Below are 20732 nucleotides of genomic sequence, written 5' to 3'. Positions count from 1 at the left end.
AATAATTGACTAGATAGATTGCGTTTTGAATCAAGTTCCAAAACATAGCAAAAAAAATTTTGCTGAAAAATTTCGAACACTCGTTCTGTATCGTCGAAGTCATTGAGACTTCAGTGTTTACTGCTGGCGTAATGGACTTCTTAGTCGCAATAACCTTATTTTCTTGCGCATTTGTTGAAAAATGATGCAGTTGTTTAAAAATAAGTGTCATTAATTAACATGTTGTCACGTGACATCAAGTCGATGTTTGCGCAGATGCTTTTATACGCTTAACACTTTGATGAAAATGGTTTTTATCGAACTGAATAAAATACACAGAAAGGAAATAAATCGAAAATTTCATAAAAAGGAATCAACTTAATGTTTCAACTACATTTTTGATTTGCGTTGTAAAAAAGTCATCACTGCTTGCGCGCATTCCTCCGAGAGCCATCTTTGAGCAAGCAGTTCGCATTCTTTATTATTCACATCATGAAGTTTCTCCAGCTCAGCTGAGCGACATAATTTCTTGGACAATGAGAGCGACTGAAATGGAGAGAAGCATTGTATGGTTAAATGAAACCAAGCAATAACTGTTAAGTCCAGATTTGTGCTACCTTCGGCGGCAAGGCAGCCATGTATTTCATTTTGTTGTTAATTTCTTTTTCAAACTCGGCTTGAGGAATAACTTCTGTTACCAAACCGTAGTTACAAGCTTCGACCGCAGTCAGTTTTTTTCCAGCGAGTAACATCTCATTCGCCTGAGTGCAAATCAATAAGAAATGTGTGAAAATCGTACCTTAACTCTAACTGTATTAAGATAACAATACCTGAGTTAACTAAGCAAGAAGAACAGGGCTCAAAATAACGGCCAGGCAACGGAAAATGATTTTCAAAAATGCCTATGTATCGGCCACATCTTCAGTTTTCCCATAATAATTTATTAATCGGTTTTCCTTTCAATATGCTTTTGCAATATTGAGCGTCAATGTAAAAACCATGTTTTCGCTTGTAATTATATGCTGGCTAGGGGCTTGTAGCATTGAAGGTTACGATTCCGTTTTCGTAAAGTGTGTCGTGGTCAGCTTTGCGTTGTGAGGATTTCAATATTATAGTGAGACCATGCGTAGTGATATCAGAAGCGCTTAGTTAAAAATGTTTTTTCACATTATCGACGAAAATTATGTATATTAATGTGACTATACAAAAACTGACTTTGACCAAGCCAAAATGAAATTGACCTTTCGTCATGAACGAAAACATTTCGGCCGTTATTTTGAGAATCAAAGAATGGGTCGAGGACGTTTGTTATATGAATTTTTAAATTGACGGCATTCATGCTGTGATGATGAAAAGAGTTTTTAATCTAAACGAGGATGTTAAAGGAGGAGGCTAATGATGTTAGGAGGAGGTTAATGATGTTAGGAGGATGTTAAACAAGAAACCAACTTTCGTCCAGCATCAATACGATGACAGGGTTAATTGAAAGTGGACTGGGACAGATAGTAGGTGTTACGTCACCTTTGCATAACCCATGATCTTTGGAAAGAGATACGAAGAGCAAGCTTCAGGACTTTGCCCTAACGTCATAAACGGTGTGTGAAATGTCGCAACATCAGAAGCATATACGATATCAATTAGACCAAGTATTGTCACAGATATTCCAACTGCTGGTCCATTGACTGCAGCCACGATGGGTTTTGGGAAGTCGATAAAAGTTGCAACAAATTCTCTAAAATATGAAGGGAGACATGTTGATGAACTTTCATGTGAAACAGGTTAATCTTTGTTGCTTTTCACCTCAATATTTCTTTACTATCAGCAGCAAGTTTTTCTGGACCTTCAGGAGGAATGTTCATAAAGTTAGTGAGGTCATTGCCACTACAGAAATATTTTCCAGCTCCTGTTATTAATGTCACAACCGAATTATCATCTCTTGCTTGCTTTAGTGCGACAATTAACTCATTGTACATCTGTCAATAAATGAATTGAATTAGAATGACTGGCAATGGTTAAAATAATTGACTAGTTACGGTTAGTGGTGGCCTATTGAATGGGTATGACTGGTAATGGTTAGAGATAAACCATTGAATAAATGACTGGTCATGGTTAGAAGAGGTGGTCTATTGAATGGTATGACTGGTAATGGTTAGAGATAAACCATTGAATAAATGGCTGGTTATGGTGAGAGATAAACCATTGAATAAATGGCTGGTTATGGTGAGAGATAAACCATTGAATAAATGGCTGGTTATGGTGAGAGATAAACCATTGAATAAATGGCTGGTTATGGTGAGAGATAAACCATTGAATAAATGGCTGGTTATGGTGAGAGATAAACCATTGAATAAATGGCTGGTTATGGTTAGAAGACGTAGTCTATTGTTGGCGCATGATTTTCTAGTAGTTAACAACAAACCTTTGGGGTCAAAGCATTGTATTTATCAGGCCTGTTCAGTGTGATTGTCCTCAAACCACCATCAGTAGAGACAAGAATATTTTCAAACTCATTTGATGTATTAATGTCTTTGTTGGGTTGGCTGTTGGTCTTGGGTTCTTGTCCTGAAGTTACATTTAAGAAATATTGAATAAATTTGCAATAACTGTTTTGGACTAAACAGCCCAAAAGTGGAAGAGATTGAGTTCAAAGATGTTTCATCTCCTTAATGAATGACTAAGGTGTTTCACTTGCATGTCAAACCTCTTTAACAAAATTTAACTTAAATAACTGTAGACATATAACAAACTGAATCCTGTATTGTTAAAAACATTGTTAGTCAAAAAATCTGTTCTATAGTTCAATGTTGAGAAGGACATGTACACAACATGGAAATGATGTTTATACCGAATATTTTGCAGAAAAGCTTTGTGTTTATAATACACAGCAAAGTTCAAAATCACCTAGTAAAGATTCCACAAGTGCTATATACTGTTTTTGTGCATCTACCTAAAAGAAAATTTCAATTTAAAAGTATTTATGACATGCAATAGAAGTTTTTTTCAAAAGTACATAGGTATTTGATAGAGAATCAATGGTAACATTTGCATTTTTTTCCTGCATCCCCAATACTAAGAATGTTAAGTATAAAATTTTACTCTACTAAATGTTCAGGAATTCTGTGTAAATACAGATAGGGAATATAATTCAGATTGCATGGCTTGGAGATAAAATATGTGTATAATAACCATTGAAAAGCACAGATTTACATGCAGATAATTTAGGTGTATGTTCTGGTAGGTATATATGTACTCATAATTTCCTGAAGAGCCACACACTCAGTTCTTAATTAACAGTGTGCTGTCAACTTTGCACGAAACAACTTGTTTCCTGTAAATAATTTGATGACAATAGATTTTAGTAAGACTTGTGAGAGTGTTCAATAAAATTGTTGAAAGATACAGTCCTTTGGTGATGTTTGAAGCTAGATACATATTGAATGTTCATTATAAGATAAGTGCAGCCTTTTTTAAACTAAATATTCACCTGTGATAAATCACCCAAATCATTCCATGCATTCCATTTTGCCTTTCCAACAAAGTCCAAAGCCCCAGGCTTTGGTGTATTACATTTGCCTGAAGAACCCTGGAAATGATACATTGTTATTTCAATTTGTCTTATTTTTAACTTTGATTTAATTGTATGGTGGGACTGTGAACAGTTATAATTGAAAAAAATTGACTGTGCCTTTGCAAAAATATGATTCAACTGCAATGATGCACATTGTGCATTAAAAATGTAAAGTCACCATTTAATTGAAGAGCTTGTTAGGTTAGGACATACAACAACTAATGTTCAAGCTTTATGTACAAACCGGATACAATATCTTTATGAATCGTAAAATACCTGCTTAAAAAGGGCGTACATCTTCAACTTCAATTCATTCCCTGGATCTTGAGTTAAAGTTCCTACTTTGTCTTTTGCTTCTTTGAACTGGTCGGAGATGGCAGAGAACTTTCGAACCATTTTCGTGAAAATGTTCAGGTTTAAATAAGGTCGAGATAGATAGTTCACTATACCACGACTAAAAATTGCATGCGATTTACAAACTCTTGGCGTCACGTTCATTTGCTATAATGAAATGTACACTAAATATTTTCTTATTATTGATTGAACTTTGGACGAATAAGAAAATTTATATCCAGAAATGACATGAATAAAAGGCAAAAGTAAATCAAACATGTGACTATTTTTGACCAATGACATTAGGATGTTGATAGTGGTTACAATGGATGATAGTGGATAATTATGGACATGCTTTCAAAATGGCGTATGCGGAACAATTTTATTTTCAGTCAATTTGGAGCACACTTAATCGTTTTATGGCAAGAATAGGTAAATGTTGGCTGAACTGTATAAAATAAGGCGTGCAAGGATGCAATTCGGAAGCGTAAAAAAAGACTTGAGGCATATGCAAGACTACTATCTTCACGTAGCAGACTGACATTTGTGGTGAATTCACTGAATTGTTCTGGAAGCTAAAAGTTATTGGTTGTTATTCTGGCTATGTGAATCCAATCTATCTGCATGAGTTCTATGATTTTAAACAGCAAATCGATGCGTTACGTATGAGTTGTATTGACCAGCTTACTACACATTCTACACTTCACCAATTTGGAATTTGAAACATTTTGGTGATGAGAATTTTATACCGACGTATCCCTGCGATAGAAAGACTCATAAGAAAAACTGCTATGTACAGAGTAAGGTAAAAGTATTTTACTCGCTGATTACCTAAATATTCTTTGAGTATTTAAAACTGGCTCATATAAGACAATAATGGATCTAAATTTTAGCTAGCGTGTGCAATATTATTGTAAGTAAAACGATGCATGGTAGTGAGGTAACTTAGTGATTAAATGTACTTGAAAGCCGAGGGAGATTTTGTAGTAAAAGTCCAAAGACTTGTAGCACCGAGGGACTTTAGCTAACCTGCCAGGGCTTTCAAGTGCATTTGATTGCCAAAATGTTTTAGTCAGTGCTTCATACACTGTTTATAAATTTGAATCTGCAGCTATTATTACCTAAGTGAAGATCTATTGATTGTCATGCTTTATTTTATCTCCATGATTTTTTTATATTTTCACCATCATAAGTTGAACATTTGAGTTACCTCGCATGAGTCTTTTTTACTTAAAATATGTTCTTTAACAATTTGGGTTCATCATTGTTTTTGTTTTCTTGTTATTGATTTTATTTAGCATTTGTTAATATTGCAACTAAAATATTAACTCGTTTCAGGTCTCTGTTTGCTGAAATCAATATGGCTTCTAACCTTGAGCATTTCAACTCAATGGTTGAAACCAATGAACTATTTAATCAAGTTACATTTGATTAAATAGTTCATTGGTTTCAACCATTGCGTGCAATTCCTTTTTATAGATATCAAAGGTATAGACAGGTATTCAAGAATGAAATTGTTAGGTTAAACATTGTAATTTGATATTTCCTTTAGTTAACTTCCTTATAGACACGTGAACATTCTTATAGGACTTTTACTGCATGCTATTATATATTCAGTCGAGTCGAGTCAGTCGGGTCGAGCACATGTAACGCAATGGCGAACTTATTATAAACTTGATCTATATTAGCTTAATAGTGTGATTTATTCGCTACCACCATCATGAATTCAACAGGTTATGGCCAAGCAACAGCCGCCTAATTTTCGATGGTGACGAGAGAAAGTATGAGTTATGGGAAATAAAATTCCTTGGGTATTTAAGACTCAAAAAGCTGAGTAAAACAATCCTGTCGTCATTGCCTACCGAAGCTGGACCAACACAAAGAGAAGAAGACGCTGTGAAAAATGCCGATGCCTATGCTGAACTGATACAACTATTGGACGATAGAAGTTTATCTCTCGTCATTCGTGACGCTGCTAACGATGGAAGAAAAGCTTTGGCGATCTTACGCGAGCACTATCTTTTGAAAGGCAAACCACGTGTGATAACGTTATATACAGAACTAACTTCGCTAAAGAAGTCAAGTGATGAAACAGTTACGGATTATATGCTGCGAGCAGAAACGGCATCAACGTCTCTCAAATCTGCTGGTGAAACGATAAGCGATAGCTTGCTGATTGCCATGATTATCAAAGGATTGCCTTCTGAAAAATATAAAACGTTCTCGACGGTTGTGACACAGAAAGACAAGGAACAAACGTTTAGCGAATTCAAAGTCGCGCTGAGAGGTTTTGAAGAAACACTAAAGCTCTCAGATGAAGACAACCAAAAGGAGGACAGCGTGATGGAAGTTCTCGGTAAACCCACGAGCAACAGACACGGCAAAGGAAAAATCGTTTGTTACGGATGCGGAAAACCAGGACATAAAATATCAGAATGTCAGTCAAATAATCGTTGGTGTGATTTGTGCAAGAACAGCTCCCACAACACAGAAAAATGTCGCAAGAACAAGAAGAAAACGAGGAATACGAACGATGCTACTAAATCAGTAAGAGATAATTATGTTAGTTAGTAACAATGACATCCATGAAGGTCATTCATATGCATTCAATGTCAACGTGGATATAACGAGCGCTGACTATGTTAACCATGTATTTGTAGACTGTGGGGCAACTACACACATAGTTCATGACATGAACAAATTTATTAGGTTTGACACAAATTCATTCCTGAAAGGCATTTCATTGAGTTAGCAGATGGAAAAAGGTCAAATAAGGTTGCACAAAGAAGGGGCGATGCGGAGATTGAAATTAGTGATAATGATGGTGTAATGCATAAGGCTCTTCTTAAGGATGCTCTCTATGTCCCATCCTATAAACAAGACATTCTCTCTGTACATGCTGCAGTTAGTAAAGGTGCCACTGTTACTTTCTCGCCAGATTGTGCTAAATTAGTTAGCCCAAATGGGAAAGAATTTCCAATTGAGAGAAAAGGAAAGTTATATTATTTGAATAGTGTAATCTCATCTAGCATGACTAAGCAAAATGGCAAAACAAAATCTTTAAAGGAATGGCATGACATCTTAGGGCACTGCAACCTAAATGATATTATTGCTTTAGAAAATGTGGTTGATGGCATGAAAATAGACAAGAAGGAAGAATTTGACTGTAAAACTTGTGTAGAAGGAAAAATGACTCAGAGCAGAAGTAGAAAACCGATAGGCGTGCAAATGCAATTCTAGAACTAGTCCATTGTGATTTAGCAGGTCCAATAGATCCTGTAGCCAGAAATGATTATCGATATGCACTAGCTTTTGTAGATGATTATTCGGGACTAACTATGATATATTTTCTAGTGAATAAGTCTGACACTATTAAGGCAACTGAAAATTTTTAGCTGATATTACTCCATATGGCAAGGTAAAACGCATTAGGAGCGACAACGGAACAGAATTCACTTCACAAGAATTTCAGAATCTTTTGGTCAAACATAGTATTAAACATGAAAAATCAGCTCCCTATTCACCCCATCAAAATGGGACTGTAGAACGAAATTGGAGGTCACTGTTTGACATGGCTAGATGCATGCTATTACAATCCAAATTACCAAAAACATTTTGGGTTTATGCTGTTATGACCGCAGCGTACATAAGGAACCGTTGTTTCAATCATAGGATTAAGAAAACACCGTTTGAAGCCTTTACTAGACACAAGCCAAATATTCAAAATATGCATATTTTTGGCACTATTTGCTATGCATACAAACAAGAAAAGAAAAAGTTAGATGCAAAAGCGGAACAAGGTGTATTTGTAGGCTATGATAAGGGAAGTCCAGCCTATCTCATTTATTTTCCAAGCACTCAAGCTATTAAGCGTTGCCGAAATGTAAGATTTTCCGACAAATTTAATGTTGAATGTGATGTACCAAAGACTGAAGTAATGATTGATGAACCAGTACTTGTGAGTATGCCTGCAAGCACCACTGAATACAATATAGTTAATGAAAATCCTCCAGTTGAAGTAAACGAAAATGAGCTAAACACATCCACTGAACAACCACACGTAAATAGATATCCAAGACGTGAGCATACAAAACCTAGATATTTGGAGCAATATGTTGATGGAAGTGAGATTGAGGAAAACAATGTAAATTTCACTATTGACTACTGCTATAGAGCTGTAGATGCTCCTAAGTCTTATGAAGAAGCAATGGCTTCTAATGACTCTAAGAAATGGCAACAGGCCATGGAAGAGGAAATCAAAGCTTTAAAAGAAAATGAGACATTTGAACCAGCAATTTTGCCAGAGAATAAGAATTCTGTGGGGGGGGAAATGGGTGTATGCCATAAAAACTGCTCCAAATAGGGAAGAAAGATTTAAAGCTCGTTACGTAGCAAAGGGGTATTCCCAAATCCCACATGTTCATTATCATGAAACTTTCTCACCAACGGCCAGAATGACATCAGTAAGGATATTAATGCAATTAGCTGTACAATATAATCTAACTGTACACCAAATGGACGTTACAACTGCATTCCTTAATGCCCCCATAGATTGTGATATTTATGTTGAACAACCTGACGGTTTTGTTAAAAAGGGAAATAATGGAGAAAATCTTGTGCTTAAACTTAAGAAATCTCTCTATGGATTAAAACAGAGTGGTCGTAATTGGAACAATTTACTGGACTCTTACCTAAAAAGTGAAGGTTTTAGTCGATCTGAGTCTGATAATTGTGTATATGTCAAGATAACTGATACTTCAGTGACAATTCTAATCATTTGGGTAGATGACATAATAATAGCATCAAGTAGTGCAGAGTGCTTAGCAGAGGTAAAGCAGAAACTTAGTAGTCGTTTTAAAATGAAAGACCTGGTCCTCTCTTGGTTTCTAGGTATAGAATTTACCTGTGAGAAAAATGAGATAATAATGAGTCAATCAAAGTATATAGAGAAGATTCTAGCTAAGTTTAACATGCAAAATTGTAAACCTAGATCTTCACCATGTGAGATGAGTTCTAATAAAATGAACTCTGAAGAAACACCACTAGTAAATAACAAGCTCTACAGAGAAATAGTAGGAAGTTTAGTGTATGTAATGACATCAACTAGACCTGATTTATGCTATAGTGTGACTAAGCTGTCTCAGCATCTGTCTGCTCCTACAGCTTCTGACATGAACACTGCAAAGCATGTTTTACGTTACTTAAAAGGTACATCAGAAAAAGGGCTTGTCTTCAGAAAATCTCAACAGCCTCTGTCTCTAATGAGTTATTGTGATGCTGATTGGGGTTCCTCAGAGGATAGACGAAGTATAACGGGATATGGTTTCCAACTAAATAAAACTGGTCCCTTGATTTCATGGAAAAGTAGAAAACAACCTACTGTTGCTTTATCCACATGTGAGGCAGAATACATGTCATTAAGTTCTGCTATTCAAGAAGCAAAATTTCTCTTGCAACTCTTAAAAGACTTTCCAATAGAATCCTCAAATCCTGTTAGTTTGTTTTGTGACAATCAAGGTGCGATAGCTCTAGCCAAAAACCCTGTGCAACATCTATGGTACAAACATATTGATATTCGCTATCATTTTATTAGGCAAGAAATACAAAAGGGTCTAATTAATGTAAAATACGTTATGTCAAGTGATAATATATCAGATATGTTCACTAAACCAATATCTGCACAAAAATTAAAAACTTTTATGTCTACTGTTTTTGGTAACAGATCTTGTAAATAATTATAGATTATGCTTTGTTTACGAATGTAATACATTTAGTTGTAGCTAAAGAAACTAATGTTTAAGTGGGGGTGTTAGGTTAAACATTGTAATTTGATATTTCCTTTAGTTAACTTCCTTATAGACACGTGAACATTCTTATAGGACTTTTACTGCATGCTATTATATATTCAGTCGAGTCGAGTCAGTCGGGTCGAGCACATGTAACGCAATGGCGAACTTATAATAAACTTGATCTATATTAGCTAATAGTGTGATTTATTCGCTACCATGAATTCAACAGAAATAAAATATAGAATGTTTTCATTTGTTGATTAGACATACAGATTGGTTTGTTCACCTCACAACTAAAATATTAACTCGTTTCAGGTCTCTGTTTGCTGAAATCAATATGGCTTCTAACCTTGAGCATTTCAACTCAATGGTTGAAACCAATGAACTATTTAATCAAGTTACATTTGATTAAATAGTTCATTGGTTTCAACCATTGCGTGCAATTCCTTTTTATAGATATCAAAGGTATAGACAGATATTCAAGAATGAAATAAAATATAGAATGTTTTCATTTGTTGATTTGACATACAGATTGGTTTGTTCACCTCACAACTAAAATATTAACTCGTTTCAGGTCTCTGTTTGCTGAAATCAATATGGCTTCTAACCTTGAGCATTTCAACTCAATGGTTGAAGCCAATGAACTATTTAATCAAGGTACATTTGATTAAATAGTTCATTGGTTTCAACCATTGCGTGCATTTCCTTTTTATAGATATCAAAGGTATAGACAGGTATTCAAGAATGAAATAAAATATAGAATGTTTTCATTTGTTGATTTCACATACAGATTGGTTTGTTCACCTCACAACTAAAATATTAACTCGTTTCAGGTCTCTGTTTGCTGAAATCAATATGGCTTCTAACCTTGAGCATTTCAACTCAATGGTTGAAACCAATGAACTATTTAATCAAGGTACATTTGATTAAATAGTTCATTGGTTTCAACCATTCCGTGCAATTCCTTTTTATAGATATCAAAGGTATAGACAGGTATTCAAGAATGAAATAAAATATAGAATGTTTTCATTTTTTGATTTGACATACAGATTGGTTTGTTCACCTCACAACTAAAATATTAACTCGTTTCAGGTCTGTTTGCTGAAATCAATATGGCTTCTAACCTTGAGCATTTCAACTCAATGGTTGAAACCAATGAACTATTTAATCAAGGTACATTTGATTAAATAGTTCAATGGTTTCAACCATTGCGTGCAATTCCTTTTTATAGATATCAAAGGTATAGACAGATATTCAAGAATGAAATAAAATATAGAATGTTTTCATTTTTTGATTTGACATACAGATTGGTTTGTTCACCTCAAAACTAAAATATTAACTCGTTTCAGGTCTCTGTTTGCTGAAATCAATATGGCTTCTAACCTTGAGCATTTCAACTCAATGGTTGAAACCAATGAACTATTTAATCAAGTTACATTTGATTAAATAGTTCATTGGTTTCAACCATTGCGTGCAATTCCTTTTTATAGATATCAAAGGTATAGACAGATATTCAAGAATGAAATAAAATATAGAATGTTTTCATTTGTTGATTTGACATACAGATTGGTTTGTTTACCTCACAACTAAAATATTAACTCGTTTCAGGTCTCTGTTTGCTGAAATCAATATGGCTTCTAACCTTGAGCATTTCAACCATTGCGTGCAATTCCTTTTTATAGATATCAAAGGTATAGACAGATATTCAAGAATGAAATAAAATATAGAATGTTTTCATTTGTTGATTTCACATACAGATTGGTTTGTTTACCTCACAAGAAAAGGAAGACAATTTGTTTACAGCGAACATAAATGCAGCATTCTTTACAATGTTTTTAGTTGTCTTGTCAGAAATATCGTAAATTTTAATGATTGATAATATTTTTTAATTTTTTAACTAAATGAGTTTGTTTTATACTTCATTAGAAAATGACGGAAGCTTTGAATAAGTTTGGTCAAAAATGGCAGATAAATCCTGGGGATGGGGGATGAAGCTTTCTATGTTTATAGATGTATACCATTGTGAATTTATAAGTTCATTGCTATCACAATTTATAGATTAATATGAAAATTTTTGATGCTTTGAGACGGTCTCATCAATCTGCAACAATTGAACTGGATTTCAAACTTCCTGAGAGATTGAACCTCACGCTAGGTAAGTTTTGCCAGTAAGCTTTTCGTTGAATAACCTCACCTGAAGGCGATGGGTATAACGAGAGATATGGCGAGAGATAGAGACGTTTGGCGTGGAAAAATTCATGGACTGGTCAACCCCTGGCAGGGATTAATACTGGCCGGTATACAAATGTTGTTTGTTTGTTTGTTTGAACCTCACTACAGTCTTGATACTTAATTCATTCAACCAACAGTGACATGATTATTTGTTTCTATAGAAAGCTATTTTTATATATTTATGTGCTTATATATACTATATACTTATATGCAGGCTGGCTATGTTGCTGAACACTGAAAGTCCCACCCGCATTTAAACTCGCCCGCATACAAACCCATCCGCTTATAAGTATATAGTTACATTTGCTACTGTAATGTTAACAGATGACTGCAATAGAATAGTTAGTACTCCATGCATGTATCCCTGTGCATCCCCACCCCTATGTAAATGTCCTTGATAATGGCTCACAAACATATGTAAGCCTGTGTATTATAGTCAGAGGATTACGGTACAGTTTAAGTTTCCGTGAAATTGTAGATCTTTACAAATTGTAACAATTCAGTAATTTATCAATATTCTATTACTCTATTGACAGTGGTGAAGGAGATGAAAAATTACATTCTGCTATTATTCATCAAGCTATTCTAGGTCCAGTTGAAAAAATGATTGCTATTCTTACTGAAAGCTTTGGTGGAAAATGGTGAGTGTTTTCTTGGCTCATGTCGGAGCATAAAGCAAATGAAATGTCCTTAAAATGTTAAATTTAAATGATACAAAGTTTCTTAATTGTTTGGAAATTTTTTATCATTTTTACTTTACTACTTTATTTCAAAATTTTGACGCACTGCATTTTCTGTTATTTTCTAGGATTTTATGGATTTCTCCCCGTCAAGTTGTAGTAATTCCTGTCAGTAATAAATACGATGATTATGCTGAACAGGTAAATTTAATTTAGTAAGCTTAGATCGGATTTGCAAAGGTTAATGCAAACTCAAATTGTTGTTATTTTATGAATAGGAATGTTTTTGTTCTTCTTTTTATTGACATTTTGGTCTTGTTTAGGTTCAAAAGAAGCTCCATACAGCTGGTTATCGTGTTGATACAGACTTGGATCACGGATCAGCACTAAATAAGAAAGTTTGCAATGCACAACTTTCACAGTACAACTTCATTCTTGGTATGAATAAGTCTTTTTAAATTATTTTTTATTTACTGTACAAATAAGTAGAAATTAAAAAGGTTTGGAACCACTGTTGGTGTTCAGAGTTGACTGACGTTTCCAAAACATTAGTCTCGTTCGCCGTATTTGTTCTCGAGACGTCATGACAGAGAGAGAAATATGTGGATGTTTTAGTTTGTGTGGTATACTTATTAATTGTTCGCTTGTAAGCCGTTTATAAGGTGCTGATATTTGTAATCTATTCAATGATTTTTGTTTTGAGTTTGTTAACCTACTTTCTTACGTAAGTCGTTGTCTATAGTCAGTGCTGTTTGTAATGTTGTGCATTGTGATGCTCGCTCGTCAGTACTCGTTGTTCTTGGTAGTTGATGTTCCAGTTGTAAAATGTAAATTATCGTTTGCTGTTGTTGGGTTGTTTGTTCTTTGTTTTGTGTTCATTGTCTTTTTAAGTGTTGTTGTCCATATTAAAAAGCAAAATAGATGTTCGTTTTATTACTATGTGATTGGTTAAATGATTTTATGTTTTTTTTAAACAGTTGTTGGTGAAAAAGAGATGGTCTCAGAAACGGTCAACGTCAGAACACGTGACAACAAGGTACTCGGTGAAAAGTCGGTCTTGGCCGTAATCGAACGCTTGCGAGATTTAGTCAGCTCACGAAGTCTGACAAGCGAAGAAGATTTTTGAAGTAGAACAACATTTTTATTTTTAAAGCAAAGATAAAATGAATTTACTCACAAAAATAAATATGAATGTAAATCCCATGATACGTCGCATTAATAGAAAAATAGGTACGCATACATGCTACTGGTCACTGGCAGACTGGCGGCAGTGGTCACTGGTACTTTATCAGTGGGGGTAATATTGATTTTGTCAAAACTCTGAAGATGACTACCGCTAAGGTTGTCGAAACGTCAGTCAACAACAACAAAAACAGTCCTTCTCAGGACTATACCAACCTGAACGATCTACATTTACAAACATGTAACGATACTCCCGGGTTCATACCATTTACTTTAATATTGATTTTATCGTGTGATAAATTCTTCCATTGGTGATTTAAGGCGATAACTATCAACAACTTTTCAACTTTTTACCATCAAGTTTTCACTCTTTCACATTTTGGCTTGTTTCTTGAGCTAGGAGGCTGTGTGAGTTGATACAAATCTGTTGAAAATAGATGAATTATACAATGACCAATCATGTAACTATGCGAAATTCTTAAATTCTTTAATAATGAATATTTTTGAAGATTTGTTGAGAAAAGTAGAGTTGCCATATTGAATAATTCCGACGAGCTCACGATCGGAAATTATCGTTGTGACGTCCTAATTCTTTCTCAAAAACGAGATAATTTTCCCGCGTCGTTCAAGTCAGAATGGGAACTTCTTCACAACATCTCTGCAAAGAAACGACGATTTCAGGGTTGAAATATATGTCGTTTGTGTCTCATTTCATTTTAAATACGGTTCTCCTACCTACTACTTAACGTACCAAAACGTTTCTTTTTTGTTGTTCCCTTAAAGCAAGCCGAAAAGCTGAATTCGGAAGCCGATAAAGATAGTTGTGCTTCGACTTCAACAAAGATGGTATGCGTTTGACAAAGACGAAAGCAAGAGGTGAATAGTTTATTTTTCTTTACACTTGTCAAAAGTAAGTTTTAGCCTACTATGTTTAAGGCTATTTTGTATTTCGAGAAACGACATTCTTGCGTTAAAATGAAAAGGGGAGATTGTTTTGTCCAAGACAAGAACGTCCCAAACTTATGACAGCACTCATTTGCATACCTTTCTAAGATTAACAATGAACTGTTTGCATGAACAATCCCTATGCGGATATTAACAATCAAACATCACTTGTGCAAACAAAACTGTTTTGTTCGTTAAGAGGAACAATTGTCAATTTAAGGCACACTTAGGCTGCGCTTACACTATACAGAATTCGCTCTTCACGACATCTTCATTTGCTTTATAGGGTTAACTGTTCGGAGTAGAAGCTTATTAAGCTGATAGATTTAGTCTATTTGAACAGTTTCTGACCTTGAACAATTTCACTGTCTTTTAATACAAAGAATATTCAACCTGTTACGATGGCAATCCAGTAAACGGGCCTAAGTTAAATTTGTTTTACACCAATGACTTCTCTAAAACGTTCATACGTAGGTTTGCCTAACAGTTCAGTCATAAGCTATTCACTTATTCTGGATAGCTTTTGGAACTAAATGCTGTATTCATCTCGCACTTGATGACATGTTGTCTCTCGTTATTCACCAAGCAACAAAAACAAGGAGGCGTGTGTGTTCTTTGTTCCTCATCACGGTCTACTGGTCGATATGATTGTTCTTTACCTCTGCTGTTATAATTTACTTGCTATTTTGTTCTTTGAGTTGTCTTCATTTTTCATTCGTTAGTGATGTTGATTCAAAACTTTTTGTCACTTCTACCACCTCTCGCAGGATCATTTTCGTTTGATTCCCGTCTCGATGTCTATATGTGTTTTACCGCTTAATTTTACTCGCAATTGTTCCGACACCAGATCAGCCATGAATTGGTCTTGCATCATTTTATCAGCATACTCGTGGTGTTAACATTGCGCTCCTTCTTCTTGGTTGGGCTTTTTCATATGTGTTTTATTAAGCCTTAAACCTCAGGCATGCCATTGCCTTATCTTTATTTGTCCTCTTTTGATCCACAATGTTTTTCGAGCGATCATCCAGTTGTTCATTTTGCAGTAGTCTAATTATGTGTTTTACGTATTTTTTCAAGGCTTCCTTAGTTTCCACCCAATACACCAAAGAAACTGAGTCACCAATTGTACTTGAAGGTTCATTTTGGGATGATGAAAAAGAAGACAATGAAATAGTTAAGTACTTATGTTAGCGTGCTTATGTTTGTGTATTGTGCTTGTGTTGCTCTACATAAGATTGATAAATAAATCCATTTATTAAGATTGTAAATTGTGTTATGTGAGTAATCTTAATTAAGGTAATAATTATACAAAAAGAATGATAGCATAATGCTATAACCAACAACTGCAAACAATAAAGACCTTATCTAACAACATTTGAGAAAATCAACCTTCCACTCCTCTTCCTTGTAAACGAGACAATTCTACTCAAAAGCAGAGAGCCTTATACGCTACAAGTCTCGGGCTTGTGACCGGTATAGCAGAGTTAAAAGGTGAAAGGTTTATCAAAGATTAATCAACTGAATATTCCTGCTCATTTTTGTTTGGAAGCATGTTGAACAGTTCATATGGACAAAGCTCGAATTCCATGTTAAGTATCAGTAACATAATCCGGTGTTTAAAGTTAGACAATACATCATTGCCCTTCAGTGAAAGCATCCCTGCGGTAGTCTTTCTTACTTTCGCGATGATTTTTCGTCACGAAAGCGATGATTTTTCGTCACGAAAGCGATGATTTTTCGTCACGAAAGCGATGATTTTTCGTCACGAAAGCGATGATTTTTCGTCACGAAAGCGATGATCTTTCGTCACGAAAGCGATGATTTTTCGTCACGAAAGTGATGATTTTTCGTCACGAAAGTGATGATTTTTCTTCACGAAAGTGATGATTTTTCGTCACGAAAGTGATGATTTGGGCAATTTCAGAATCAAGCTTTTACCGTAAGCGTGGATAGACGGTTCTTTGTTCGGCGAAGCCACTGTCAGTTTATGTAAGGACGAAAAGAAATCTGTCGACGAAACGTTAGATGAGGTATGCGTTTAAGTCAAGTTTTAGTTTTTCTTCTTGTTCATCAGTTCATGTCTTCATGACTCTGCACTACAATCCAAAGATTTTGATTTTGTGTAGAGCGCAATTAAATTTGTTTAAACAAGTCTGAGAAAAAACGTTGAAGCATGAAGTAACGTTTCTTACTGTTCACTTACTAAATCAAGTTTTATTGGAAACAAAGCGTTATTCATAATGTTTTGAAGCCATATTGGACAATTATTATTGGAATACGTGATGAGGATGGTGATATGGCTTAGTTTCTTGCAGGACATCTCGTTGCATAACTTGGATTGTTTTTTCTTACAACTGACTCCACTTGTTGACCATTTTGCGAAGGGCTTTATCTGCTGCTTTTACTACTTTTACCAATGAGGAGGATGGACTTGTAAGTTTGCCATAGGTCTTGAAAGATGTTAAGCTTGACTTTAACGAACCTTAATGACAGTATGAGAGGTTGGTCATCATTCTCTATGGCTAAGGCAGTTGCACATTCAGCACACTTGATGCAACTTGTAATTTTTTTGGCTATGTGTTACTGATATAGGTCAGTACATCATCTTGCCAAAGATTAAAATAACCTAAGCACCAGCATGGCTGTTTTCTAGTCCATGAAAACGCGCCATTTGCTCTCAATTCGCTAGAAGAAGTTGTGTTTTTAAAATTTTGATGTTTTAAAGATTTCTTATTTAGTTGGGCGTTGTGTTTGCAAATATCTTCCTCGTTCTTGAATTTTTACAAATATGTCATTGAAAAGTGCTTGAATTTCGTTACTTTAGCGTTGTACGAATCCTTGTAGCCTACTAGTTGACGCCTTGGCGCGTTTTGTTATATCGCGCGACATTATTTTGAACAGTTTGAATTGTTCCTTATGCAACCTTTCATATCTTGTTTTATCTTTTACAGCAAGGTCTTGTCGTGACAATCATCAACTTGGCGCAGAACTTTGTCGGTAGTAACAATTTAAATCTGTTGCTACCTATTGGTCAATTTCATCTCGAGGAAGAAAAAGTCGAAGGGAGGCAAGCAATGGTTGACATCTCATCTCGAGGAAGAAAAAGTCGAAGGGAGGCAAGCAATGGTTGACAGCTCATCTCGAGGAAGAAAAGTCGAAGGGAGGTAAGCAATGGTTGACATCTCATCTCGAGGAAGAAAAGTCGAAGGAGGCAGGCAATGGTTGACAGCTCATCTCGAGGAAGAAAAAGTCGAAGGGAGGCAAGCAATGGTTGACATCTCATCTCGAGGAAGAAAAAGTCGAAGGGAGGCAAGCAATGGTTGACAGCTCATCTCGAGGAAGAAAAAGTCGAAGGGAGGTAAGCAATGGTTGACAGCTCATCTCGAGGAAGAAAAAGTCGAAGGGAGGCAGGCTTCGGTCAATTTTTAGTTTTTCTTCTCGTTCATCAGTTCATGTCTTTATGACTCTGCACTACAATCCAAAGATTTTGATTTTGTGTAGAGCGCAATTAAATTTGTTTAAACAAGTCTGAGAAAAAACGTTGAAGCATGAAGTAACGTTTCTTACTGTGCCTAGGTCGTCGAGAAAATCTGTAAAGAAACTGGTAAGAGTGTTGATGAGCCCACCAAAAATGCACTTCGTTGTAAACTTCGTCGCGACAGAGGTACTAGTTTGGAAAAAAAGGCTCTCACTGAGTTTGGCAATGCTTCAGAAAAAGCCGTTTGTAGAAAGGAAACGTACACCAAAGATAGATCATACAAAGATAGGACATGGTCACTGGTTGGTGAAGTAGATGATCTGGCCCAGGATACAATTATTGAAGCGAAAAACAGAGCATATCATTTTATGCAACCAGAATATGACATCATTCAGTTGCAAGCATACATGTATATTTCTGGTAAGCAACAAGGAACCTTGCTGGAAAGGATACCTGGTGAAAATAAGGAAACAAATTTCGATTTCAATGAGTCAAACTGGAATAAGGTTAGCCTTATATTTGGTTTTGACTTCACCAAATGCATCAGAGTAGCAGGACTTTGTCATGATCTTGGCCATGGACCGTTCTCTCATTTCTTTCACGACATCAGCCACGTGCGCGCGGAATTTTGGTTTTTTATCATTAGGTTCGATGCACGTTTCATTTTCTTTCGTCTCGTTTCCCTTATCTTTGGCAGATGTTTCCGATGGAATATCTTTTTCTTTCGTTTCAGTTGTTTTGGGCAATTTCAGAATCAAGCTTTTAACGTCAGCATCTGTAAGCGTGGATAGACGGTGCTTTGTTCGGCGAAGCCACTGTCAGTTTATGTAAGGACGAAAAGAAATCTGTCGACGAAACGTTTCATGAGGTATGCGTTTCAGTCAATTTTTAGTGTTTTTTCGCGCAATTAAATTTGTTTAAACAAGTCTGAGAAAAAACGTTGAAGCATGAAGTATTCTGAAGTAACGTTTCTTACTCTGCCTAGGTCGTCGAGAAAGTCGGTAAAGAAACTGGTAAGAGTGTTGATGAGCCCAACAGCAAAAGAGTGAATGAAACCATTGTTAGTTTATAAAATGACAAAACAGAAATCCGTCGAAAAAAATCCTTGAATCAATAAGAAATGGTTCTTACTCTGCCCATGCCATTGCCTTATCTTTATTTGTCCACTTTTGATCAACAGTGTATTTCGAGCGATCATCCGGTTGTTCATTTTGCGGTACTGAGTCACCAATTGCACTCGAAGGTTCTTTTTGCGATAATGAATAAGAATACAATGAAGACAGCAGGTCGAACATTGTCAAGGAGAATTTCTAATCATTGATAAAGAATGCTTATGCATCAGAGTAGCAGGACTTTGTCATGATCCGTTGGATATGGACCGTTCTCTCATTTCTTTGAGCCCACCAAAGATGCAACAAATTTCGATTTCAATGAGTCAAACTGGAATAAGGTTAGCCTTTTATTTGGTTTTGACTTCACCAAATACACCAAATGCATCAGAGTAGCAGGACTTTGTCATGATCTTGGCCATGGACCGTTCTCTCATTTCTTTCACGACATCAGCCACGTGCGCGCGTTATTTTGGTTCTTTATCATTAGGTTCGATGCACGTTTCATTTTCTTTCGTCTCGTTTCCCTTATCTTTGGCAGATCTTTCTGATGGAATTACTTTTTCTTTGGTTTAATCTGTTTTGGGCAATTTCAGATTCTAACTATGTGTTTCACGTATCTATCAAGGCTTCAAGCCTTGCATACTTCTGCTTTAATATCTCAAATACTAAACTCTTATATACTTGACAGTAATTAACATAAAAATGACATTTTTATGAATTTAAACTATTGTAATGAATTTGATTGGTTTTGCAATAAATTTAAATTGACGTTGCAGTTATGCAGCAACCCCTATGGTGGCTGTTTCTTTGTCTATAGTACATGTGTTTTATAATAAGTGATAAGTGTCGTCGTCTCTACAGTTCGCATCATATGTATGTAAATTAAAGTAAATTTGGACTGTGAGATAATGACTTCCCCCAACCATTGGCAATGAACTTTTAACATGCAATTGGCATAGAAGAAAGCGATCCGTTTTCAAACTAAACTGTGAATTTGTTCATTTATGGGAAGTATTAATGGCGTCCTTACAAAATAATATCATTGGATTCCCTTTGCTATCAGGCGACATGGTGGATGCATTTCTTTGTTTGTTATCCCCTTAAGACACACATAAAAACCAAGAATTGCTGTTTTCAAAATTATTATTAATGTTTGCCTGATGAGACGAAGACAAGAAAGAGCGACAAGCAGCTTTGGCTGAAAACCATGAAAGGTAAATTTTGAATGTGAGATATATTGACGTTCGACATCTCTCGTTTTGCTTCCTTTGTAAGTTTATGTCATGTTTCTATATCTTTAGATAATTCTTGGCTCGATGTTTTTCTTCAATCGTATTTAGCAGATATAATCAACAACAACTCGATTTTGTTCCCTTTATTCAAGGAAAGCAAGGATAAAGGGGCCGCATCTCGCAAGAAGCCGCAAGTCTCTCA

The 20732-nt window shown here is 35.5% G+C and overlaps 2 protein-coding genes and 2 long non-coding RNA genes across 7 annotated transcripts; 3 read left to right on the top strand and 1 right to left on the bottom strand.

The window, feature by feature from the left end:
* Nucleotides 1-276: 276 nt before the first annotated feature.
* Nucleotides 277-4126, bottom strand: LOC124437850 (enoyl-CoA delta isomerase 2-like). The gene is made up of 8 exons (XM_046987780.1): nucleotides 3824-4126; nucleotides 3464-3562; nucleotides 2881-2926; nucleotides 2399-2541; nucleotides 1780-1952; nucleotides 1501-1711; nucleotides 597-740; nucleotides 277-525 (listed from the first exon to the last, which is right to left on the bottom strand). The coding sequence occupies exons 1-8, from the start codon at nucleotides 4043-4045 to the stop codon at nucleotides 370-372; spliced, it is 1194 nt and encodes a 397-aa protein (XP_046843736.1). The 5' UTR covers nucleotides 4046-4126; the 3' UTR covers nucleotides 277-369.
* A 4635-nt stretch (nucleotides 4127-8761) lies between these two features.
* LOC124437840 (threonine--tRNA ligase 1, cytoplasmic-like) lies at nucleotides 8762-18989 on the top strand. 4 transcript variants are annotated; one of them, XM_046987774.1, is made up of 4 exons: nucleotides 11976-12542; nucleotides 12710-12782; nucleotides 12905-13019; nucleotides 13559-13784. In XM_046987774.1, the coding sequence occupies exons 1-4, from the start codon at nucleotides 12505-12507 to the stop codon at nucleotides 13705-13707; spliced, it is 375 nt and encodes a 124-aa protein (XP_046843730.1). In that variant the 5' UTR covers nucleotides 11976-12504; the 3' UTR covers nucleotides 13708-13784. The 4 variants fall into 4 exon arrangements, 3 of the variants coding, with proteins under 3 accessions (XP_046843728.1, XP_046843729.1, XP_046843730.1); XR_006945866.1 differs by lacking the exons at nucleotides 11976-12542; nucleotides 12710-12782 and adding an exon at nucleotides 9283-9293 and having other exon boundaries at nucleotides 12948-13019; XM_046987772.1 differs by lacking the exons at nucleotides 11976-12542; nucleotides 12710-12782; nucleotides 12905-13019; nucleotides 13559-13784 and adding exons at nucleotides 8762-9293; nucleotides 18920-18989.
* LOC124437847 lies at nucleotides 14399-15976 on the top strand. The gene is made up of 2 exons (XR_006945871.1): nucleotides 14399-14639; nucleotides 15786-15976. It is a non-coding gene; the product is annotated as an uncharacterized LOC124437847 (long non-coding RNA).
* LOC124437846 lies at nucleotides 17029-17856 on the top strand. Its single transcript, XR_006945870.1, has 2 exons — nucleotides 17029-17141; nucleotides 17660-17856. It is a non-coding gene; the product is annotated as an uncharacterized LOC124437846 (long non-coding RNA).
* Nucleotides 18990-20732: the final 1743 nt, after the last annotated feature.

This window comes from Xenia sp. Carnegie-2017, unplaced genomic scaffold (genome assembly GCF_021976095.1).
Source record: "Xenia sp. Carnegie-2017 unplaced genomic scaffold, XeniaSp_v1 HiC_scaffold_17, whole genome shotgun sequence".
NCBI lineage: Eukaryota > Metazoa > Cnidaria > Anthozoa > Malacalcyonacea > Xeniidae > Xenia > Xenia sp. Carnegie-2017.
Note: the sequence above shows the minus strand (reverse complement) of the source record. Positions and strands in the feature narration are given on the sequence as shown.